Below are 25,306 nucleotides of genomic sequence, written 5' to 3'. Positions count from 1 at the left end.
TCTGTGGGCAGCTGACAATCTTACCTGTAATGATCCAAGGAGTGGAATAATCTCTGGCCTCCATACTCCTACATGAGCTGTGGAGATGGGTTTTATTTCAGTGTGCATCTTCAGAAAAAAAAAAAAGTTTTAATTTAAAAAGAAAGATTGAATTTATACTGCTTTTGAGTTTTAGTGTGGGCTGTGATTTATTTTTGGATTATTATTTAATAATGCCTGAGGAGTTATCTTTCTTTTTTCTTTTTTCAAACAGTTTCTTGATGACTTTTTGGAAAGACAGTGGAAATTCTAGAATTAACAAACCAATTAATTATCACTGAGGCGCAAGGACACGACTTCTGCATATGTGGCATAAAAATCTTGAGGCAGGCAGAGTTTCCACTGGTGCAGCTCCCCCCCCCCCCCCATGTCATCATTCAGGGAGGAGGTGGGAAACAAATGAGCCAGCTTAATCTCCAGTGTTTGTAAAATGCTTAAAGATGTTTTCTTATTTTTTCAACAAACAGCCTGGCTGAGAAAATCAACTCTGCCTTCTTCAGTTGCCAGGTCTGCAAGGGATGGATGGAGCTAAGCTAATCAAGGATTAAGCCAGCAAGTGGATACAGCTGGAGGCTATAGGTATAGCCCACTGTCCACAAGCAGAACATGAAGGCAGGAAGAAGGGAGTGGCTATGGGGAGGGAGAGATTGTGTTTCAATCTTAGAAGGACAAACTATATCCCCCCCCCTTCCTAAAGTCAGGAGACAGGAGCAAAGATCACCCCCTCCTCTATATTGGAGTTTCCTAAGGATATCCTCCATGATGGGACTAGTCCTGGATATCTCTTCTCCTCTCTGAATGCTGCAGAAAAGGTGTTCGTGGCCAACATGGGTATAGTTGCTTGCTTCTCTCTCTTTCTCTATATATTAATGAAACTGATCAGATAACTTTGTGCTTCTCTAACTCTTGTCTTTTGCCTGCACCTTTTTTCTTTAAATATGTTTGCGGTGTTGTGGGTGTTGCCTGCTGGTTGTCTCCTGCTTGGGATGTGAGCCTAGTGCTTGGAAGAAGAGGAGGTACTGGTATTTTAACCCAGGAGGAGGAGGAGAAAACTCCGGTCGTGTTTTTGGGGGTCCATAAACAACAGGCAAAGGCTTGTAGCTGCATGTTTGAGCCTCCTCCTGGGAAATGGTGGTTTTGGGGTGGGTTTTTTTTGGGGGGGGGATGTCTGGGAATACAGGATGGTGCTGCTTGAGATGCCTGATCTGTAGCAGACCTTTTGTGTGTGCAAGTTTATCGCTTGTACAATAGGGGGAAATTTTGTTTTGTATTTACAGCGGTACTTCAGGTTAAATACTTAATTTGTTCTGGAGGTGCGTACTTAACTTGAAACTGTTCTTAACCTGAAGCACCACTTTAGCTAATGGGGCCTCCTGCTGCCGCCGCACCGCCGAAGCACAATTTCTGTTCTCATCCTGAAGCAAAGTTCTTAACCTGAAGCACTATTTCTGGGTTAGCGGAGTCTGTATCCTGAAGCGCATGTAACCCAAGGTACCACTGTATATGTGAATTTCTTTAATTCACACTGCCTTAGAGCTGAAATGCAGCTTTCCTTTGAAATTAATACCTCTGAAATTTGTGGTGTGGTTCTCCAGCACAAGTATGCGTATTTTAAAAAAGTATATGTTGTGTGAAAGTGTGCATAAACATGCATATGTTAAGATAACACTAAAATGCATTATATTGGAGTGTACATTCAGTGAAATAGCCTACAATAAGTGAATAGTGGAAGAAATGTGCATTAGGTTACGGATGAATTTTCTCAATTTTCTCCCCCCCCCCCAAAAAATATGGAAATGTGGGGAACTGAACTTGACTGGAAAAACGAGAAAGCCAAATGGAAAGATTCATCCATCCCAGTCTGCAGATACTATGTTTCAAAGCATATGTACCTCCCCAGTTTCTGTAATAGAGTACTGTATTACGAAAGTTGAGTGCCACCTCCAATCACTGCTGACTCAAGTGGGGTTCCAGGTGCTCACCCAGGGTCTTTGGAGAGATTGGGCACAATGGAGGCTAGTGTCTTAATAATATAGGGTTTATTTTACACATAAATACAACCCTTAGTCTCCAATCCTTACAGTTGCATCGCCGACATCCTTTTTTGCTCTGCCACCTGTCTTGGTCTTCTGGGCACATACAAGCGTGAATCCTTTCCTCCTTCCTGGTCCCATATTTCCTAATTCTGCTGTTCCTAAAACCTAAACCTCCTTTATTCATTTGCATTCTAATGGTTGGTTCTTTTGATGTTTTGAAGTAGTAATGGTTAATCCCCTCTGGCATCACCTAACAAAGGTCACATGACTTCATCAACGACTAGGATTAAAGACTGGTGCACACTTAGGACATTTACCTAGGTTAATTAACTCTTCACATGCTAATTGCTGATGCTCAAAAGTATCAAAATGGCTCTCGATTATATTCTGAAGGTCTGACACAGTCTTTACACATAAACACTAATTAAACACCTCAAACACCTTACATAAACCCCTTCTAATACACAATGAGACTGTCTTATAACATATCTCAGTTATAACATACAAGTTCTAATTAAATCCTAATATTTACTAAACCTAAACATTTAGCACCACAGATCTATTACAAGAGAAAGAATGAGGAAGATTGACTCTTGGGACGGGAATCCTCCTCCTTGGTGAATCCCTTTCAAAATATTTATTTTGTAATTATGTTGTAGATACCTTCTGTCTCGTAGGGATGTGGTGGAATAGGGTTGTGTTTCATACTTTCATTACAAGCTAAGCAAAATGTCCATGGTGGTTAAGGGGTGGAGAAAGGAAGGGACATGTATGCTTCAAGACCCTTGTGGGTGTGGTGTAGCTCTAGGGTAAGGGGTGCAGAAGGCATGTGACAATCTTCTCTCCCTTAGTTCCCAGGCATCTCTTTGTAGAGTAACCCTTTGAATTCCTGGAAGGATGTTGTTTTTTAGGGCAGAGTAGACAGTACGGAGTTAGATGGATCAGAGGTCTGGCTTGCATCAAGGCAGCTTCTGATTTTGTGAAGTGTGGTGTTTTGATAGACATAAATGGTAACCATTCACTTACTACGGAATAAAGTAACTCATCGTTGTGAGAGCATATTGTTATACTTTATTTTGGGGGAGGGGTGTCAGGCTGTATGGTACCTGTGGGTCCCTTCCAGGTCTGTGATTCTGTATCTATGAGGTTTGGTTCTGTAAGAGAAAACCTGCTGAACCAGTCAAGCCAGCTCCATTTTTTAAGGTAGTGGCCTTAGCTGCTCAGCTGAAAGCTCATCCACACTTCTTCTTCTCCTGACACTTTTCCCTGGGGAAAACGTCTCTCAGGCGGAGCAAACAGCAATTTGGGGCTTCTCCAGATCAACATTTGCTCTGATTTAGTGCTAAAGAGTGGGGTTTCCCTGGGAAAGGAGTGTGAGGCAAGGGGACCTGTGCCTAGAAAGCATGGGTCAAGCAAATACTGCTCAGATAGATGTTTTCTAGGCATGGGACAAGCCCTAAGAACAGTACCTCTTAGCAGCATCTTAAAGAGTGAACTCTGTTGATTCAGAAGCAAATGGGTGGGCCTTCTCTCACCTGGTTGGATGTCCCATCATTCTAGGATAGAGAAATCTCTTTCTTTCTTTCTTTCTTTCTTTCTTTCTTTCTTTCTTTCTTTCTTTCTCTCTCTCTCTCTCTCTCTCTCTCTCTCTCTCTCTCTCTCACACACACACACACACACACACACACACACACACACACACAATCTTCTTGTTGTTATATAAATTTCTGGGACCTGGAAATATTTGCTGATCTGGACTCCTTTGAGAGTAATGCTGGGATATAAATTTAATAAAACTGAAAATCACCCATATACCTACCATTAGATCTTGAGATATGACAGCTTTGAGGGTTTATTTTTTCAAAAAAATCAACTGGTATATAAATTTTAATTAATAAATAAGACAGTATCCAATCTTTCTGGAAATAGACATTTTTGTTTCCCAAGCTTTTCTAGCTTGATGAAAAGGTCTCTGGGCCTGGATGTCCACTCTGTGTTGTTTTTGAAGTTATATTCGGTTGTTCTTGTATTGTTTTTATAGCTGTTTTAACTGCTTTCAAGGATATGTCTTGTGAAGCACCCTGGGACATATGTGTGGAAGGTGGTTCACAAATAAATTAATGGAAATGATGAGGATGATTATCAGTGTGTGTCTGTCCTGTGCGGAAAGGCTCAAACTTCTTCTTTTAAAAATGAAATGAAATCCTGAAGCCATATTGCTGCCTCACTATCTTGCATAGTCAGAAGATTCGAAAATGTGATGTGTGTATCATGGTGATGATTTGTGGAGAGGGTCGTCTCCTCCCTCCTGGCCTCCCCCATTCCTTCCTGTGAAGTTGGCAGCTTAACCAATTTTCCAGCTAGGTTGACAAAGGATCGGCAAGGTCAAGGGACCTGCCAGAGGTTACCCAGCAAGTCATTGGCTCAGCCAGGATTACAGCAGAGGTTAAACAGCTTAACGAAGGCAGAAAAAAAATGATTAAATAATCTCTAATCAGGCTGACATCTTGCATACCAAACTTTTTACTTGGTGCAATTATAAATAACTAGCAGGGAAAAAAGCACTTTCTCTTAAGAGTGAAGCTGAGGAGGCTCTGTGCTGGATTCTCCAATATCATCTTCTATAGTTGAAAGATTTGCCCATAGTTGGAAATGATACTCGTGTGTGTGAGTGTGCTCTTTTTAAAATCTCTCCCACCCCCAATACTTTGTAAACATGGCTAAACTTCATCCATTCATTTGGATTGGCTCTGATAATAAGGGCAATAATGGAAGGTTTCTTGTAAGACTGCTCGCTGGTCTGATGTTAGGAAAGCTAAGGCAGTAATGCAGCTAGAGCAGTAACATCGGAACTCCTGTTGTTGGTCTATGGTTTAACATCATCCCTGATCATTGGTGAAGTTTGCTGGGGCTGATGGGAGCTTGAGCCTAACAACCCCTGGAGGGCAACATGTTCCCCATCCCCGAGGACTTGGGCTGGGGAGACCTGGATTTGAATCCCTCTGTGGACTGTGATGTTCAACCTTGGGATGGTCCATCTCTTTCTAATGCAATAAACTGGGGTCACTCAGTCTGTGTATGCCATCTTGAGCAACTTGGAGGAAGGGTGAGGCATAAAAGGATTTAAGTAGCTATGGCCATGAAGGAAGTATTGACCATGAGGAATGGCTTAATGTAGAGAAGAGCAGGTTAAGAAGGGAGGGGAGCATAAGGATGGTCTTAAGGTAATCAGTTGCTCATTGCAAAAAAATAAAGATTTGCATGAAATATGCATATATTAATCTCATGTATGTTTTTCATTTTAAATGTTAGCCATTGCTTCTAAATCCATACCTATTTTAGAAACAATGGCTACAATTTAAATTGGGGTGGGGAACACAGTTATGAAAACTATGACCACCAGGTGTCCTGTGTTCTTGCTCAGTCCCCTGTCCAGGTGCTCATTGTTTGTGGGCAATTTCAGAGTCCACCTCATCTCCCTTCTTAGGATCCTTTACCTTTAAACTGGACTTGATCTGGAAAGCCTTTCAAATAGTACAGTTAAAACTATCTGGGTCTTCGTGTTAGGGCAGGAAAGGGGAACTCTATTGGCTCTATGGACCATCTCCTGATCTGGATCTCCTTTGGGGACCATATTTGGCAGGGCGCAGAGGGTTGCAAAGAGTTAATCAAAGTGTCTGAGGCAGTGGCGTAGCGTGGAGGGTGCAGGGGGGGCCAGCCGCACCGGGCGCAACATCTGGGGGTTAGGGTTAGGGGTGCAAATCCACGGGTTAGGGGGCGCAAATCCACGGGTTAGGGGGTGCAAATTACTTGCCTTGCCCCGGGTGCTGACAACCCACGCTACGCCACTGGTCTGAGGCTTCACCCACCCATTGGCTGATGGGCTGTACAGCCAAAGCCTGTTTTCTGCAGGCATCATATGTACAAACAGGTTTCTCAGGAACCTGGGTGCAGGGCTGGATTAAGACCTCTAGAGGCCCTAAGCACTTAAAATATTTTGGTGCCCCCATATATATCTAATTCAAAATATAAACAATAATAAACCATAAAATAAAATGGTATTTTTCAAAATGAAACAAAACCTACAGTAAGACAGAAAATAATGGCTTCAAATTACAAGAAAGGAGATCCTGACTAAATATTGGAAATAATTTTCTAATGGTGGAACCTTGAAAGGTGATGGGCTCTCCTTCATTGGAGGTTTTTAAACAGAGGTTGGGTGGCCATGTGTCATGGATTTTTAGCTGTTTGCTGTTTTGCAGGAGGTTGATATTAGATGATTGTTTGGGTCCCTTCCAACTCCACAGTACTATGATTTCTCCAGTGAGCGCTACCCGTATTTTTCGCTCTATAACACGCACCCGACCATAACACGCAAGTAGTTTTTAGAGGAGGAAAATCCGTAGGCATGCCACCCGTAGGCATTCCCTCCATAACATGCACAGACATTTCCCCTTACTTTCTAGGAGGAAAAAAGTGAGTGTTATGGTTTGCTCTCCTTGTTGGGATTCTGACTACAAGGATACATTTTCATTTAGAGTGAGAATGGCAAGCCGCCCTCTTCTCTTCAAGTCTCTGCTAATTGGCAGATGGATCTTTCCACAGTGTCACTAATGAAAGATTAGAGGCTGTTCCAGAGAGCCTTTGAAAAACCAGAACAAAATTGTATCAAAGTGCGCCAGTCCGCGGTGAGACTTTCTCATTGGCTGAGTGCACCTTTTACAGCCCAATGACTAATTTCTAAATCATACAAGCCAATTATGCCCACATTCCTTTGTGGCAGCTCACAATGATGAAGGCTGCAAAGGACACTTTAAATGGCCAGGAACACCTTAGGTTGCATATATATAATTGGGATGACAGACACAATTAGCCATTAATAATTCCTTATAGCAGCTGATTAAAGTCTCTTTATCCTGCTTACCAAGATCAAAAGGTCACATGGTTGGAAAATAGGAGAATGAATTAAGATGGTTGAGCTGTTGATAAATGCTCTTCAAGAGAAGAAGCTGCTTTAGTTGTGACAAAAACATGCTTGTTTTTATTCTAGATGAAATTAATATGGAACTACTGCCAGTTCCTCCTTCGAGATATAAGCTGTTACCTTGTTTTATTATGGTATGGTTTAAACTTTTGAGTTGTGTCTGAGTAGGCCCATTGAAATGAATGGTCATGACTAACTTAGGCCCATTAATTTCTGTCATGGTCAATAATTTTAATGGGTCTACTCAGAGTAAAAGTTGGTTGAATACAGCCTTTAGTTTTTATTGTAATATAGTACACAATGGGCCCTATGCATAATTGCAAGATTCCTTTGAATGGTTGCCATGTTGTAAGTGCTTCCGTGCTTTGTGCAAAGAGTGGCAAATAAACCATCTAAATAAATGAAATAAATATTTGAGTAGGGAGGATGTGGAAATCATGGCAATATCTGCTTTACGAGGAAGCATAGAGTGGTGGAATGAAATAATCCCTTTTCATTTGTACAACAGGGACAAAGAGTTTTGGCCTAGCCATTTATCAGATCTGTTGGTTTTCTAGCTGTGTAGAATTTTATTTTTCTATGTGCCCTGTGAGCCCTCCTTCCACTTGCAGTAGCATAGCCTAAGTGATACAGCCCAGATCAGGGATGTACAAATGCACCTCAGTCACTTCCAACATTCACTTGCAGTTCCGTCTTATATTTTCCATTCTCTTGCAGTTGGTTTATTTTGCATTAAGTCTGTCTTCCAGAAAGATATGGTGGGTTATTTTTTATTATGTAAGGTAAAGGTAAAGGGACCCCTGACCATTAGGTCCAGCTGTGGCCGACTCTGGGGTTGCAGCGCTGATCTCGCTTTATTGGCCGAGGGAGCTTCCGGGTACAGCTTCCGGGTCATGTGGCCAGCATGACTAAGCCGCATCTGTCGAACCAGAGCAGCGCACGGAAACGCCGTTTACCTTCCCACTGGAGCGGTACCTATTTCTCTACTTGCACTTTGACGTGCTTTCGAACTGCTAGGTTGGCAGGAGCAGGGACCGAGCAACGGGAGCTGTATCTTAGTAAAAACACACATCTTAGCCATCAACCGAAATTTGCAAATCAGTTTCCTTCCCTCTGTGTTCCCTTCCAAAATGAATGAATGTTCTGAGGGGTTCATCCTTTGCAGCAAAGACAAGTCTTAAAGGCAAAGTTAATGAAGTGGATAATTGCCCATCACAAAACCATCTAGGGTTGCAATCTTAGCCATGTCTACTCAAAAGTAAATATCACTGAATTTAGTGGGACTTACTCCCAGGTAAGTGGGGCTAGGATGCTGTCTTGGCTTCATTTCACAGTTGAATATAAACTTGTCATCCTCTCTCATTTGGGAGCGACAGTTTAGCATTCTGTTAATAATTTGCTGGGTTATATGAATTATTCCTTCACTCAGTGGAACTTAACCACATGTAAGTCCTTTTTTAAACTGCAGCATTTTATTTCTAGAAGGTCCAGAGGGTGGCAACACAACAACTGTCCTTTTTAGTGGTGGCTCTACACTTACGGAATACCCTGGGGAGCTCGCCTGGCATCATCATTACTGCCGGGCTAAAACCTTTCTTTCTTTCTTTCTTTTTGCCAGGCCTTTAGCTCTTATAATAATAATAATAATAATAATTTATTATTTATACCCCGCCCATCTGGCTGAGTTTCCCCAGCCACCCTGGGCGGCTCCCAATCAGTATTAAAAACAATACAGCATTACATATTAAAAACATCCCTGAACAGGGCTGCCTTAAGATGTCTTCTGAACGTCAGGTAGTTGTTTATCGCTTTGACATCTGATGGGAGGGCGTTCCACAGGGCGGGCGCCACTACCGAGAAGGCCCTCTGTCTGGTTCCCTGTAACTTTACTTCTCGCAATGAGGGAACCGCCAGAAGGCCTTCGGCGCTGGATCTCAGTGTCCGGGCTGAACGATGGGGGTGGAGACGCTCCTTCAGGTATACAGGACCGAGGCCGTTTAGGGCTTTAAAGGTCAGCACCAACACTTTGAATTGTGCTTGGAAACGTACTGGGAGCCAATGCAGATCTCTCAGAACCGGTGTTATGTGGTCCCGGCGGCCACTCCCAGTCACCAGTCTAGCTGCCGCATTCTGGATTAATTGCAGTTTCCGGGTCACCTTCAAAGGTAGCCCCACGTAATTATCTTAATTATCTGTGGCCTCTTTGAGTGGGTAGGATGTTTTAATCCTGCCTTTTAAAAATAGGATTGCCTTTTAGATTTTTCTTTATTTTTCTTTTATGCCAGTTTTGATATATGCATTTGTTGGTTTATACACCCTGTCCATCCCACCACTTTTGCCAGCAGTGGAACACTCCTGTCTCACAAAGTTTTGGCGAGGGGGGGGGCATTCTAGCATGCAGCATTGCCACACTTGACCCTGGGACAGAAAGGACAAGCTCCAAGGCCTTGTGGAACACCCCCTCACAGAAACTTGGTAAAAGGAGGGGTGAGTTCCAATGGTGGCAGAAATAGTGTGGTGGCAGCAGGGGACAGAAGGTGGAAAAATATGACAGGCCGCCCCTGATTGCAAGTGGCCCACATGGACTGCTTATTGGCAGGTTAGGGAATTCTGATTATTTGGTCATCATGCTGTTTAGTGCTGTATAGTGTAAGGGACGCGGGTGGCACTGTGGTCTAAACCACTGAGCCTCTTGGGCTTGCCGATCGGAAGGCCGGCGGTTCAAATCCCTGTGACGGAGTGAGCTCCTGTTGCTCTCTCCCACCTTCTGCCAACCTAGCAGTTTGAAAGCATGCTACTGCAAGTAGATAAATGGGTACCGCTGTGGCGGGAAGGTAAATGGCGTTTCTGTGCGCTCTGGCTTCTGTCATGGTGTCCCGTTGCACCAGAAGTGGTTTAGTCATGCTGGCCACATGACCTGGAAAGCTGTCTGTGGACAAATGCCAGCTCCCTCGGCCTGAAAGCGAGTTGAGCACCACAACCCCATCATTGCCTTTGACAGGACTTAACCGTTCAGTGGTCCTTTACCTATACAGTGGTACCTTGGGTTACAGACGCTTCAGGTTACAGACGCTTCAGGTTACAGACTCCGCTAACCCAGAAATAGTACCTCGGGTTAAGAACTTTGCTTCAGGATAAGAATAGAAATCGCGCGGCGGCAGCAGGAGGCCCCATTAGCTAAAGTGGTACCTCAGGTTAAGAACAGTTTCAGGTTAAGAATGGACCTCTGGAACGAATTAAGTTCTTAACCTGAGGTACCACTGTAGTGCTACTCTGGGCATGTATATAAATAATGGACTGATGCAGCTGCCTGCATTTCTGGATTCCCCTTGAGGGTGTGGCTATTAATTGACAAAAGCCTTTTGGTTGTAAAAGGGGGGGGGAATGGAAACCTGGCTGTACCTATAACAGTTACATTGTAAACCTCATGAAAGACTAGCTACACAATTTGTTTGTAACTGGAGGTGTCCCTGAGCATTTGCGAGCTATGCTTACAATTGCACAGTGAATCAAGGGCATTGCATTCCTCTGTTGCACATGTCTGTCCCAGTCTTCCTTGCTCCTTCAACTTCTTATGTTGGACTCTGTTTGCAAAACATCTCCCTGCAGAATCTCAAGCATCGTTGCTACTTTCTTGGTGCCCTGCTAATTCCATTAAGCAGCCACTGGAAGAAAATGTAGCCCTGAGCACAGCTTGGCTCATTTTTAACATGGATATACAATGCATGCCATTCCTTCAGTCCAAGACTGGGGGGTGGGGAGGGCAAGAAACTTGCACTCTATTCCTCACTTCGTCTTAATGCTTCTGAAATTTAGTCCTTTTACAAAGCAAAAAATAAAAATAAATGGATTGATCCCACCAAAGATCGGCGGAGGAATCTGTTACCTGTTTCAAGTCAGCTTGGATTTGCCCAGCTTTAAGAGACTAACTCCACCACTCCCTGGTCCTCCTTCTCTTTCAGATATGGAGGAGTTGGCTAGAGAGAGCATCACTCTGTTAGCCAAGCCTACTCTGGAGTCAGGTAGCCCCAATCTCTCCTCCGCTGGGGCTGTCTTTATCATGCTGAAATCTGCCCTTGGAGCAGGGCTCTTGAATTTCCCCTGGGCATTCAATAAGGCTGGAGGAGTCACCCCGGCTGTCCTTGTGGAGCTGGTAAGTGCCAAAGGAAAGACATCAGATCTCTTGCAGAGTGACAGGCTGCTGGAATAGATAGGTGGGTGGAGGCTTTGAGGGTCTGGTCCTAGCCAAGTGGATTTGGAAGCAAGCCTCATTGCATTTTTAATAGTTTATTTTACTTCTAATCTACCTAGTACTGCCTTCTTTTGCTTTGCAAGGCTCCCCTCCCAGCCATGGTATGTGGATAGGGATGGGGAAATCTATTAATTTCAGTTTCTCGTTTTTCCACTCATAAGTTCAGGACACCCCATTTCTGCAGCAATTTGCACATACATTTTTTTAAAAGTCTTCGTGAAAAATTTTCAGCATATTTTTGTATGCAATTGTGCCTGATACATTTTTGCAAACAAATTTCCTAAATATTATGCATTTTTGCATGTTGTTTTCCCTAATATGTGGATTATTTTGCACGCTTCTTCCTCAAATGCACATTCCCCACCTCACTTTATTTATGGAGCACTTGCATCACAACATTCAGAGGAGCATGAATTTGGGAGCAATGCTGTGTTTTGGTTCACTTACTGTTTTTGCAAGTGGGAATCAGGTTGATTTGCACTCACACTTGAATTGAACAGGATTTCTCCCCAATTCCTGATGTGCAGATGATTCTCTAGTGGTTTCTGCAAATACACGCAGTACTCTTCTCTTTTGTGGGGGGTGGGACAAGAAAACAGTTTTGATTCCTACATTACAGAATTGAAAAAAAAAAAAAAAGGGAACTGGAGCAAGATTCTGGAAATGAACTTTATTTATTAGTTTCATTTATGTCCCACTTCCCCCCAAGGAAAACAGAGCATTGTACATGGCTCCCTGCTCTGCATTTTATCTTCACAACAACAACCCTGTGAGGGAGGTTGAGGTAAGGGAGAGAGTGACTCAGGGTTATGCAGTAACCTTCAAGGGTGAGCATGGTCTTGGAACCTGAGTTTTCCCAGTCCTAGTTCAACACTCACGGACTCTCTTTGGTGATCACTGGCAGAAAGCAAGCCCTGAATTTTCAGTATGATTTGGGGCTGCTGCAAGCCGAGTCTCGCATTGTGGTGGGGAAAGAACTATTTGGTACTTGACTCTATTTCTACAGCTTATTAAACGCAAACTTATTATAGTATCTTTACTTAAGTGCCTGGTGCAACTAATGGATTTTAACACTCCAAAATATGCTGTGACTTAGGGATGAATTATTTTGTCAATGCCAGTTCCCCTCTGTTTCTCCTTTTTCCAATCTTAAGTTCGGTTTTCTACGTTTCTGCTCAGGTTTGTGATTTCTTAACATTTTAGCACACGTTTCTCCTAATACATTCATTTTTGCAAGCAGTTCTTCCTAATACAATGCATTTTCATATGCATTGCCTTGGTTAGAGTACTGCATCACAGAATTCGGAGGAGTGCAAATTTTTGAAAGAGATCTGTTTTTCGGTTTGCGCGCTGTTTGCCTCATTTCTCCCCCATTTTAAACTTGGACTTCTGCTTTGCTGCTGGGACCAAGAGAAGACAGCTGAGTTTATGTCTGGGCTAGCATCAGTGGTCGGGTTCTCTGAGGCTCTCCCTACTTGAGATGTTGATAGCATTCACAAGCTCTTTCGTTCACTTATCACCTGTGTCTTCCATTATAGCTGCTTCTTAAGCGAGCAAAATCCTTTCTCCATGCAGTGCCTGGCTCTTGCATGTGTTTTGACAATGTCAGAAAAACCTTGCTGTGTCAGGTAAAAAATCCATCTAGTCCAGGGTTTTGTTCTGACAATCACCAAATTTCTCTGAAAAGCCAACAAGCAGGACAATGGCAATCCCACATCATTCGGAGGACTTGGGACTGCGGTCTGGATGTGCAACATTTCTGAATTAGTGTGATAGTTTCTGCTTGCCTTGCTGGTATCTAGCCTGTCTAGGGATGTGGCTTCCCATCTTCCATTGAGTGATCTACTTTTGAAACTGCTGCTTGTTTGTTTTGCTGTTAGTTTTGCATCTTACTTTGTTTTTTTTTTCAATATTAGGTTGCATTTTGTTTCATTTTCAGGTAGTACGTTGACCTTATTCTTTACTGTGTCAGTTGTGTATGTAAGATACCTTGTATATTTTTCTAGAAAGGTGGGGTATAAATTCAATAACAGTAATAATAATAGTTACAGATAGGTAGCCATGTTGGTCTGCCATGGTCAAAACAAAATAAAAAAATTCCTTCCAGTAGCACCTTAAAGACCAACTGAGTTAGTTCTAGGTATGAGCTTTCGTGTGCATGCACACTTCTTCAGATACACTGAAACAGAAGTCACCAGACCTTTCTATATAGTGAGAAGGTGGGGAGGGGTATTACTCAGAAGGGTGGTGGGAATGGGTGATTGGCAGATAGCTGCGATGAGCCTGTTGATGACTCTTAACGACTGCAATAGGTCTAACAGGAAAAAGCAAGGGGTGAGAAGGTGAAAAATGGCTTTGTCATGTATAATGAGATAAGAATCCAATGTCTTTGTTCAAACCAGGTCTCTCCATAGTTTTAAGCTTGGTGATAAGTTGCAATTCAGCAGCTTCTCTTTCCAGTCTATTTCTGAAATTCCTTTGTAATAGAACAGCTACTTTGAGATCTTGTATAGAATGTCCTGGGAGATTGAAGTGTTCTCCTACTGGTTTCTCTGTCTTGTGGTTCCTGATGTCGGATTTATGTCCGTTTATTCTTTGGCGTAAGGTTTGGCCTGTTTGTCCAATATAGAGAGCTGAAGGACACTGTTGGCATTTGATGGCATACGCAATGTTAGACGATGAGCAATTAAATAGTCCCGAGATGGTATGTGTGATGTTGTTGGGGCCAGTAATGGTGTTGTCCGGGTGTATGTGGCAGCAAAGTTGGCATCTGGGTTTATTGCAGGCTCTGGTGCCAGTGTCCGTGTTAAGTCTGGTTATAGTATTATTGTGGGTTAGGAGTTGTTTAAGATTGGGGGGCTGTCTGTAGGCAATGAAATAATAATAATAATAAAATCTAAAACAGTTGGTTGGGTTCCTGTCCTGCAAAACTACATTTCCGCTTCAAAACTTGCACATCTTTTAATTTAGCAATGAGCTTCTCCACGTGTGTGTGCATGCAGGGTGAAGGAAATGTATTATAATAATTTATAACAATTTATTATTTATACCCCACCCATCTGGCTGAGTTTCTCCAATATGCTACTGAATATAACAGACAAAAACGCTCTTTATTAGGGAATATTGCTTGCATAAATGTCTATGTTAGAAGAGATGCACACTAAAATGCTGATAATTTGTGAGTAAAAAGTAAAATGAAACAGCAAACTGATTTAGAAATCTGGCATGAGAGACTGAACTGTCCTTTCCTAACCCTCTCTGGTGTGCTTTCAGCTCCATGGATTTGAAAGGACATGTAAGTGTTTGCAGAGGCCATGAAATGATGATGTTGCTGGATCACCCTGGATCATTGCTTATCTTTCCATAAACACGAACCTCTGAGATTATCACTCCTGGCGTAATCTCTGACCTTCATGGTCCTGTTGCAAACAAACCCGTGTGAGGCATTTGCTTCGTCTTGCTATGTTAGGCCAGCCTCCCCCAGATGCATTGGACTACAACCCCTATCAGCCCCAGCCAGCATGCCCAAAATACCTGGAGGGCACCAGGTTGGTATTCTGGCAACTGGCATGCTGAGGCACAGTGCCTCCCATGCTGGAGGTTGCACAGGGGCATGGTGGCTAGTAGGCACTGGTAGCGTCTAATTCTAGGAAGGTTGCCTAATTTGCCGGCTTAGTTGAGCTCACCCTGATCATGGCTACTCCTGTTACTCCTCTATAGGCTCACGGCTCTCTCCTCTTTGTCTCTGGGTGTTTCTCCCTTTGGCAGGGTTCCTTGATATTCCTGATTAGCGGCTTGGTGATTCTGGGTTATGCTGCCTCCATCAGCACCCAGACAACGTACCAGGGTGTGGTGAGAGAGATCTGTGGGGCTGCCATTGGGAAGCTTTGCGAAGTCTGCTTCATTCTGAACCTGTTCATGATCTCGGTGGCCTTTCTTAGAGTCGTGGGAGACCAGCTAGAAAAATGTGAGTTCTTTGACCCCAGAACCCTTTCAGCATCCTCTAAAATCCCCAGCTGTTCCTCTTTTAATAATATTTTTTATGCGGCTCTTTGTGTAAATAATACCAGTGCTGGTTTTGTGCATAATTAATGACAACACGATCGGCATATTAATATATGATAAAATCACTGGAAGCCATTAATGCATCATACCAAGCCTGTGAATTAATAGACAGAAAATGTCTGAGTGAGCAGGTACCGTATTTTTCACTCTATAGGATGCACCGGACCATAGGACGCACCGGAACATAGGAGGGGGAGAACAGGAAAAAAAATTCTCCCCCTCTCTGCTCAGCACCCCTTCAGTGAAGTGGGAGGAGAAACGGAGCCCCTTCCATTTCTCCTCCCGCTTTGCTGAAGGGGTGCTGTGCAGAGAGGGAAAACTGTGCAGCGCCTCTCCAGTGAAGCGAAGCCTGGAGAGCAAGAGGGACCGGTGTGCACTGACCCCTCTCGCTCTCCGGGCTTCAGGCGGCTATCTGCAAGCCTTCAGAGTGCAGCGGGAACTCCTGCGGTGCTCCAAAGGCTTGCAGATAGCTGCCTGAAGCCCCTGGAGCGCAGCGACAGTTCCCTGCACTCCGGGGGCTTCAGTGAAAGCAACGCGAAGCCTCCGGAGCACAGGGGGAGCTCTCCCTCTGCGCTTCGGAGGCTTCGCGTTGCTATCGCTGAAGCCAAGGAGCCTGCATTTCCTCCACAGGACGCACACACATTTCCCCTTCATTTTTGGAGGGGAAACAGTGCGTCCTATAGAGAGAAAAATACAGTAAGTTTTAAGCTGGTGCTCAAAACTCATCAGAGTCAGGGGCCTGACTTACTCCAGACGGGAGGGAATTCCAATGGATTCCCATTAGGAAAAATAGGGTGCTGCCCCACCAACTTCAGCCTGCTTTCTGCAAACCCCCACCTGCCTGCTTCCTTAGGAGTCCAGGGCATGGCCCTGCCTTTCAGCTTCCTCCCCTTAGTTTCAGTGTTGCCCTTGTAGAGCTCGGCAGGAAGGTGATGGAGGCAGAACTTAAATTAGTTGGGTTTGCATGTCATTAGTTCTGGCGCCACCTACTTACTTCTGGGACTCCCTGCCTTCTGTCCCACCAGCCCTGATGGGCACAAGTCACCCCTGAGGAATTCCACAGACATGGCACCGCCATGGAGAAGTCCCCCACCCCACTGTAGGTAGCTGCATGATATGTCTCGGCTGGTAGCCGGACATTGAGAAAAGCCTCATTGCCTCCTTATGTTCCCTTTTTCCCCAGTGTGTGATTCTTTCTACCCTAATGAAACCTTGAGTGGTGGCATCTCTCGTCAGCATTGGTTCACGGACCATCGCTTCACCTTGTCTGCTTTGTGTGCCTTGGTTATCTTTCCCCTCTCAATTCCAAGGGAAATTGGATTCCAGAAATACACAAGGTAAGAGCTCTGTTGTTCTTGTTCTTGTGATCTCTGTGGTCTGGAGACTGGGCCAAATGGTGAACAAACTTGCTCCTAAGGGCTCAGCAGAGGCACCGACTTGCCCTCCCCCCCCCACATTGAGGGCACGCAGTCGTGTGACATGTCACGTGACGAATCACGTGATACCACCCAGCTGAGTGGGGATGTGAACTCTGGTCTCCCAGGTCCTGGCCCAACACTCTGACTAACTAGATACTGTATGTGAACCATCATCAATTATGTGCTTCAGATGTCTTGTAAAGACCTATCCTTTTGCACAGATAGGTACCCCGTATCACTGGATTCTTGTTCTATCTTCTTCTCTTTTTTTTGCCTTTGTGCTGATTTTCATTGTTTGTACACCACTTAGGAATTTTAAAAATATTAAGTTGTTCGGAACTCATTTTAAACAATAATTTTGTTCGACCCCTAGCAGCCTCAGCTATCATGATAGGAAAATGTAATCCAACAAGGTCTGGAGAGCCATTGGTTCCTCACCATTAGGAACATAGCAAGCTGCCTTATGCAGAGTCAGACCCTTGGTCCATATAGCTCAGCACTACCTGCAGTGACTGGTGTTGGCTCTTCAACTACCTGGAATTGCTGGGGATTGAACCTGTAACCTTCCCCACTGCAAGGCAGATGCTCTACCATTGAGCTATGGCTGCCCTTCCCTGTTTTAAGGCACGTCATGAGGTGTATCTACAGGTGTCCCCAGCATCAGAATTGAGGTGTGTGGTTACCGAGGTGAGGAACCTTTCCAGTGGTGACTCCTGTTTGTAGAATGTCCTTTCTGGGCAACGTAAGCATCTTCTAGTTCACAGGATAAAAGCTTTTCATTTGCTGGAACGTCTAATTAGAATCTCTATCCTGGATGCAGTTTTGCTGTTTTTGCTTCTATTTGCCACATCCCTACTGTAAAAGACCCTACGGTGCCCTTTTGAATGCAGGGGAGCATTGAGCTCCTTTGAGGCAAAGTCTTTTAATTTTTCCGTTTGTGTGTTCCAGCATCCTTGGTACTTTGGCAGCCTGCTACCTGATGCTTGTCATTGTAATAAAATACTACCTCAGAACCGATTACGTAGTCAAGCATGAACATCGCCGTTCCTCCGGGTAAGTGTTGGCGTGGCTGGCTGTTGGGCTGGTAGTGGAATTATCAAACATCAGTCCCATGGGCACGATTCATCCACCCCATTGGCTTGCATGGATGTGCTGCTGTGCTGCTGTCATGTTGGAACCTGCCATAATTCAGTTCATAGAATTATAGATTTGGAGGAGCCTCAAGGGCCACCCAGTTCAACCCCCGGCAATGCAGGAAGTTGTTTACCTCTTAAGAGTCTCCAGGGAGCTTGGCTGTTGATTCTCCTATGCACATGGCCCATGTCAATACAGTGGTACCTCAGGTTAAGTACTTAATTCGTTCCGGAGGTCCATTCTTAACCTGAAACCGTTCTTAACCTGAAGCACCACTTTAGCTAATGGGGCCTCCCACTGCTGCCACACAGATTTCTGTTCTCATCCTGAAGCAAAATTCTTAACCTAAGGTACTATTTATGGGTTAGCGGAGTCTGTAACCTGAAGCGTATGTAACCTGAAGCGTATGTAACCTGAGGTAGCACTGTATCCCTGAAGTGTGTAAAATAGATTGTCATCCCCCCCGCCTCTCTCTCACACACACCAGTTACCTGCAGCAGATGACATTGTTATAACTGAATCGGTACCCAAGAGTGATAGTGTTTCATTCAGTGCTGCACATGCGAAGTTCCACTTGAGCAAGGCAACTTCACCTTCCTCTTCTCTCCCTGCATGCACCCAAAATCTGCTCTGCTCTGGTCTGCAAGCTTCTGGAGCTGATTTTGAGGGTGAAGGAGCAAATGCCGAGGAGAGCAGGGTGAAGTTATGTTGTGCAAGCTGAATGGCTGTGTTGGCTACAACCCGTAGTGACATATGCTTGATGCAGAAGGGACCTGCCTTCTACTGCTTAATTATCTGCAGAGTTGGGGGTATCTGCAGACATTTTTCTCCCCGAGGCAGAGTAGCAGATGGTGCCCTGCTCCACTTGAAGTCAAGGCAAGACACATTATTTTTGCATGTGGAGCAGAGAACCCCCAACAAAGCATATCTCTGCCCCACTTCTAGGGTAATGAAAAAATCCAGCAGTAAATTTACACATTTCTGTAGGTAGTTTATGTACTTCTTCATACTGCAAATAAGTCTGTAAGTGTTTTGCTGCATTATAATAACATCACAAAAAATACCAAAAAAAATACAATGTTTACAACTAGTAAAGTGTGGCAGATGGACATTGGATCATTCCCCTGAAGACCTTGCAACCAATCAGTGCTGGGTGGAGTGTCCAGCAATCAGGGGAGAGTTGGGAGTTAAAATCTAGAAGCTGTTAGTTTAGCAGTTGGGACTTGGAAAGTGTTCAGACTGGGCTTGGATTGGACTTGGCAAGGGCTTGGCTAAGATATTAGCTGGGTGGTTAGGAGTTTGCTAGGCAGGGCAAACCAGATAGCTTCCTTCAAGGGAATGAAGAGATCCCAGAAAGAGTCTAGAAGTGCTTCACTGGATTAACAGATCTAGGAGGAATCAGTTTATTTAGAAACAGGTTTGATGTGGAAGTCTTAAATAAAGTTCCTTATTGCGTCTGTAAAAGAGATTCTTACTTTTGTGCCTGATCAGAGTAACCACTAAGCGTTAACCCTCATTGAGTGTGCATAAATAAAACTTGTTTTGTTTCCAACGTGTCTCATCCTTAATTTATTACCAGTTTAAGGAATAAGTGATCACAGTTTCCCTTTAATTGATGTTAAAGTCCTTGCTGCTGAATATTAGTAAATGCTGCCACATGCAGAGAATCTCCAACCTCCCAAGTGTTGCTGGCAGGGAGTATCTAATTTTAAACACCTAAAACCCGTCACACTGCATCTTTGTTGAGGGGGGAGTCTGTCACAGTCAGATCCACTTCAGCATCAATACAAACTTAGAGTCACCAGCAAATGGAGACTGTAATAACCGCTAGCAGAACAAAATGCAGGAATACAGCAGAGGCAACCAGTCCCACTTGCAAGAATATAAGCACCAAAAGGTGGGCAAATGTTGCACACTCCCTAGCTATGTCACAGTGCCCCTGGGACATAGGCTGGGCAAGTCCCCTGTCTGGAACTGCAGAGAGCTGCTGCCAGTCATTGGAGGCAATACTGGTCCAGATGGACAAAGGGTCTGATGTCATGGGACTACTGAGAACTGAGTAATCTTGAATAGTACAGTAAAGGGCAGATGGGGCTCATCAACCTGGGAAGGTAGCCCATCTAGGAGAAGGAAAACACTGATCTTTAACCTCTGCTGCCTTGCAGGGGGTGAAGGCTAAGGAGTAAACCCTACACAAATCCGGAGTGTAGTCCCTAAGATGGTTGGATCTTACCTTGTACAGCTCCTTTTGGCAACTTCTGCAGCCAAGCTGGTGCCAAACGTATTGCTCTGCTTTCCTTTGGTCCACATTGTGAGGCCAAGTGGGGAGTCTTGCACCATGGGGAGGTCACTTCAGTGCTGCTAATGCAGTGGTGTGACTTCACCCTCAGAGGCACACTCCATTGTCTCTTGAGACAGACGGATGCCAATTACAACAACAACAGGTGGTGTTGGAGGAGGAATTGGCAGGTAGGGGTTGTAATTTGCCCTCACTCAGTAGAAGAAGCTGCCATATATGTACTGAGTAAGGCCCTTGGTCTCTTGCTTGGTTGGCTGTTGACATCTGAGTTGGCCAGCTCTTATGCTAACACACACCCTTTATCACATTTGCAGGGTGTCTTCCTGGGCTTCAATGTTCAGCGTTATCCCAACAATCTGCTTTGGATTTCAGGTAAGAAGTTTAACCTTTTCTCCTCCTTTCTTGGTTTTCTCCCTCTCCCGTTGTTAAAATAGGCTTCCAAGTCATTTTTATTTATTTGTTTCCACTTGAAATGATGCAAGATTCTACATTCAAGTTTAACTCCTCTGATATAATAAAGAAAAGGGAGTCCTCTTTTGCTTGACTTCCTGAAACAAGTGGTGTGTAAATCACAACCAAGCACAGCACTGCTGATCAGTGGAGGAGACAATTGTGGGACATTGGCCAGAAACATCTGATAGCCGCCCCTCTCTCTTAATGCAATGGGTTCTGAGCAGGAGCAGTCTATGTGGACAATGGGAACTTCGGATTTTACCAAACAAATCCCATGAGGATGCACAGTCATTCTTAATCCACTACACCAATTATTCTAGGAAGGCCCCTAAGGTGGGAGACTGCCTCAGGTGTGGGCGAGATCAACAGTTCTGATATGGAGCAGGGGAGAAGGCAGGCAGACAGTGATAGCTTTGGGACTCCAGGAATGGAGGCAGAATGCGTACCAGCCTTTTCCAACATCAGCTCTGTGTTTCAGTGTCATGAAGCGTGCATCACCATCTACAGCAGCATGAGTAATAAGAAGCTCTCCCACTGGATTGTGGTGTCTGTCATGTCCATGCTGTTCTGTTTGCTTATATATTCTCTGACAGGTAAGCAACCTCCTTTCTACTTGCTCCATCTCTTGGTACCATTTTGTACCAAGCTCTTAATTTGTTTAGGGCCCTTAGTGGCATAGGTGAGAGGAAGTTTTTTTCCAGAGCAGGAGCAATGATGTCTGCTGGACCACCAGGCTTACAGACAGATTCTCCTGAGTCTGGCCAGTGAACAAGGTGATGATGAAGCTTTTCAAGTTTGTTTGTGACAGGTTATCATTGAAGAAGTTGGAAAATGAGGGCAATGGCCAGTTACCAGGGCTGGCTACTTTCTTTTGTCTCTGATGGGCTTCCTACTTTGTGCTAGCATTTAAAATTGTGGTAACACTTATTCATAACATTTCAGGGATTTCTAATTAAAAGCTAAAGGTTGCATTTTAGCCACCTGAAGATCTTTAGTCAAAGCTCAATGCATGGAACCTAGGCAGTCTGAAGCACCACTGAGTTCCAAGGAGCTTGCCCCCAGGAAAGTATGCATCAGGTTGCAGTGATACTGACCCTTATAAATTGAATAGTAGAATTGTAGAGTTGGAAGGGATCCTGAGGGTCATCTAGTCCAACCCCCTGCAATACAAGAATCTCAACTGATGACCGTCCAGCCTTTATTGTTGTGCTTTGTGGTGTTCCTCTTTGGTGTGTGTAATGAATCAATTCTGCTACCTGCCTGTTTTGGACTGTCCTTGCTGCTGTGACTAGGGACTTTGCTGGGGATGAAATTCTGGAGACCCTTGTGGTGAGCTAGCTTAAATTTTTTTCCATTCCGCCACTGCTTGAAGCAGTTCTATCTATCTATCTATCTATCTATCTATCTATCTATCTATCTATCTATCTATCTGCATGGTGCGATGCAGCGGTGTGGCAGGCGGTGGTGCTACGGTGCTGTGTGCGGTGGTCAGCTCAGTGGGATCCCACCTTCATCGCCAGTGAAATATACTCGGAGTCGAGTGTGAATTTCATGCTCTTTATTCAGCTCGTAGTAGCAATGAATGAAACTTTTCCCAAAACATCTAGCTATATATACATTATTTACACAATGGGCCCCGCGTGATTGGCTAATTCTGGGCTGCTCCTGCAAGCCAATCAGGTTGCTAATTCATTTCCATCTGGAGCTGGATTGGGTGGCTCCTGCGGACCAATCAGACTGCTCCATTCTGGATCCTATTGTTCTAGGATTCAGCTCAGTACATAACACTATCTATCTATCTATCTATCTATCTATCTATCTATCTATCTATCTATCTATCATCTATCTATATCTATCTATCATCTATCTCTATCATCTATCTCTATCATCTATCTCTATCTATCTATCTATCTATCTATCTATCTATCTATCTATCTCATAACTTTGTTCTCTTATTGTGTGAAGGGACTCACAGAACCTTCCAGCTACCTGCAGGCCCTTCAGCAAGCAAGGGCAACTTAATCTAGAGTTAATAATAATAATAATAATAATAATTTATTATTTGTACCCCGCCCATCTGGCTGGGTTTCCCCAGCCACTCTGGGCGGCTTCCATAAAAACCAGAAATACATTAAAATATCACAGATTAAAAACTTCCCTGAACAGGGCTGCCTTAAGATGTCTTCTGAATGTCAGGTAGTTATTTATCGCTTTGACATCTGATGGGAGGGCGTTCCACAAGGCGGGTGCCACTACCGAGAAGGCCCTCTGCCTGGTTCCCTGTAGCTTTGCTTCTCGTAATGAGGGAACCGCCAGAAGGCCCTCGGCGCTGGACCTCAGCGTCCGGGCAGAACGATGGGGGTGGAGACGCTCCTTCAGGTATACTGGGCCGAGGCCGTTTAGGGCTTTAAAGGTCAACACCAGCACTTTGAATTGTGCTCGGAAACGTACTGGGAGCCAATGTAGGTCTTTCAAGACCGGTGTTATGTGGTCTCGGCGGCTGCCCCCAGTCACCAGTCTAGCTGCCGCATTCTGGATTAGTTGTAGTTTCCGAGTCACCTTCAAAGGTAGCCCCACGTAGAGCGCATTGCAGTAGTCCAAGCGGGAGATAACTAGAGCATGCACCACTATGGCGAGACAGTCCGCGGGGAGGTAGGGTCTCAGCCTGCGTACCAGGTGGAGTTGGTAGACAGCTGCCCTGGATACAGAATTGACCTGCGCCTCCATGGACAGCTGTGAGTCCAAAATGACTCCCAGGCTGCGCACCTGGTCCTTCAGGGGCACAGTTACCTCCCCCATTCAGGACCAGGGAGTCCTCCACACCAGCCCGCCCCCTGTCCCCCAAAAACAGTACTTCTGTCTTGTCAGGATTCAACCTCAATCCATTAGCCGCCATCCATCCTCCAACCGCCTCCAGGCACTCACACAGGACCTTCACCGCCTTCACTGGTTCTGATTTGAAAGAGAGGTAGACCTGGGTATCATCTGCATATTGATGGACACCCAGTCCAAACCCCCTGATGATCTCTCCCAGCGGCTTCATATAGATGTTAAAAAGCATGGGGGAGAGGACGGAACCCTGAGGCACCCCACAAGTGAGGGCCCAGGGGTCTGAACACTCATCCCCCCCCACCACTTTCTGAACACGGCCCAGGAGGAAGGAGCGAAACCACTGTATAACAGTGCCCCCAGCTCCCAGCCCCTCTAGACGGTCCAGAAGGATGTTATGGTCGATTGTATCAATTTTAGTATATGTGCTGCCGAAGCGAGCACTATGGTCGATTGTATCAAAGGCCGCTGAGAGATCCAGCAGAACTAGGAAACAGCTCTCACCTTTGTCCCTAGCCCGCCGGAGATCATCAACCAGCGCGACCAAGGCAGTTTCAGTCCCATGATGAGGCCTGAATCCCGATTGGAAGGGATCCAAATGGTCCGCATCCTCCAGGCGTGCCTGGAGTTGTTCAGCAACCACGCGCTCAATCACCTTGCCCAAGAATGGAAGATTTGAGACTGGGCGATAGTTGGCCATACTGGCCGGGTCTAAAGATGGTTTTTTAAGAAGCGGTTTGATGACCGCCTCTTTCAGCGGATCTGGGAATGCTCCCTCACAGAGAGAAGCATTCACCACCCCGCAGAGCCCATCGCCCAGCCCTTCCCGGCTTGCTTTTATTAGCCAGGATGGGCAAGGATCCAGGAGACAGGTGGTTGGTTTCACGCGTCCAAGCAGCCTGTCCACATCCTCGGGGGTAATGGATTGAAATCGATTCCATGCAACTTGACCAGACAGAGCTCTAGCACTCTCCCGCCCCAGCCCTGCTCCCACGGTGGTGTCTAGCTCCTTCCGAATATGAGTGATTTTATCTGCAAAAAACTTTGCAAAATCGTTGCAGGAGATCTTGGGGTCTTTACAAAGCCCCGGTGGTAAAGGTGGTTCCGTTAAATTACGAACCACCTGAAAAAGTCTCCTGCTACTGTTTTCTGCAGATGCAATAGAGGCGGTGAAGAAAGTCTTCTTCGCCGTCGCTATCGCCACTTGGTAGGCTCGACGTTGAGCTCTAACCTGTGTCCGGTCAGATTCGGAGTGAGTTTTTTGCCACCGACGCTCTAGCCGTCTCAGCGATTGTTTCATCGCCCTCAGCTCCGAAGAAAACCACGGAGCTGTCCGGGCTCCATGCAATCGGAGAGGGCGCTTCGGAGCCAGACAGTCGATAGCCCTGGTTAACTCCGCATTCCAGCGGGCCACCAGGGAATCAGCTGAAAGGCCATCAACATGGGATAAGGCATCCCCTACCACTCTCTGGAAACCATTTGGATCCATTAAGTGGCGGGGGCGGACCATCCGAATTGGCCAGGATCACAGGGCTAATAGCAAACACATGATATACACAGTTGGTTGTTTTGATTGAGATCCAAGAATGACAACATCGGGGCAAGGGGAGGGCACGATTCCCCCCCCCCCCAGTGTGTTATTCTAGATAGGCTGCTTTCTTCCTGCTTCTTTCCAAATTAGTGTCCAGTAGATGACTTCCCTTCCCCTTAGGAATTTCTGGCAGGTATATGACCCTATAGATGATTTGTTCTTTATGTTTGGTTCTATGCCTGACATATTGAATTGGTTTTGCTGTA

General features: G+C 45.0%; 1 protein-coding gene across 1 annotated transcript in view; it reads left to right on the top strand.

Moving 5' to 3' along the window:
- The first annotated feature begins 473 nt into the window (after nucleotides 1-473).
- Nucleotides 474-25,306, top strand: part of SLC38A8 (solute carrier family 38 member 8) — a 30,359-nt gene continuing 5,526 nt past the window's right edge. The window contains exons 1-7 of the mRNA XM_081871595.1: nucleotides 474-870; nucleotides 11,022-11,212; nucleotides 15,080-15,278; nucleotides 16,560-16,713; nucleotides 17,743-17,847; nucleotides 20,542-20,599; nucleotides 21,159-21,273. Coding sequence (XP_081727721.1) covers nucleotides 867-870; nucleotides 11,022-11,212; nucleotides 15,080-15,278; nucleotides 16,560-16,713; nucleotides 17,743-17,847; nucleotides 20,542-20,599; nucleotides 21,159-21,273 — 826 coding nt within the window. The 5' untranslated portion in view covers nucleotides 474-866. The remainder of the gene's footprint in view (nucleotides 871-11,021; nucleotides 11,213-15,079; nucleotides 15,279-16,559; nucleotides 16,714-17,742; nucleotides 17,848-20,541; nucleotides 20,600-21,158; nucleotides 21,274-25,306) is intronic.

This window comes from Podarcis erhardii (assembly GCF_964252035.2).
Source record: "Podarcis erhardii genome assembly, chromosome: 7".
Lineage (NCBI taxonomy): Eukaryota > Metazoa > Chordata > Lepidosauria > Squamata > Lacertidae > Podarcis > Podarcis erhardii.
The sequence above is the reverse complement of the archived record's forward strand: the minus strand, read 5'-3'. Positions and strand labels throughout refer to the sequence as shown.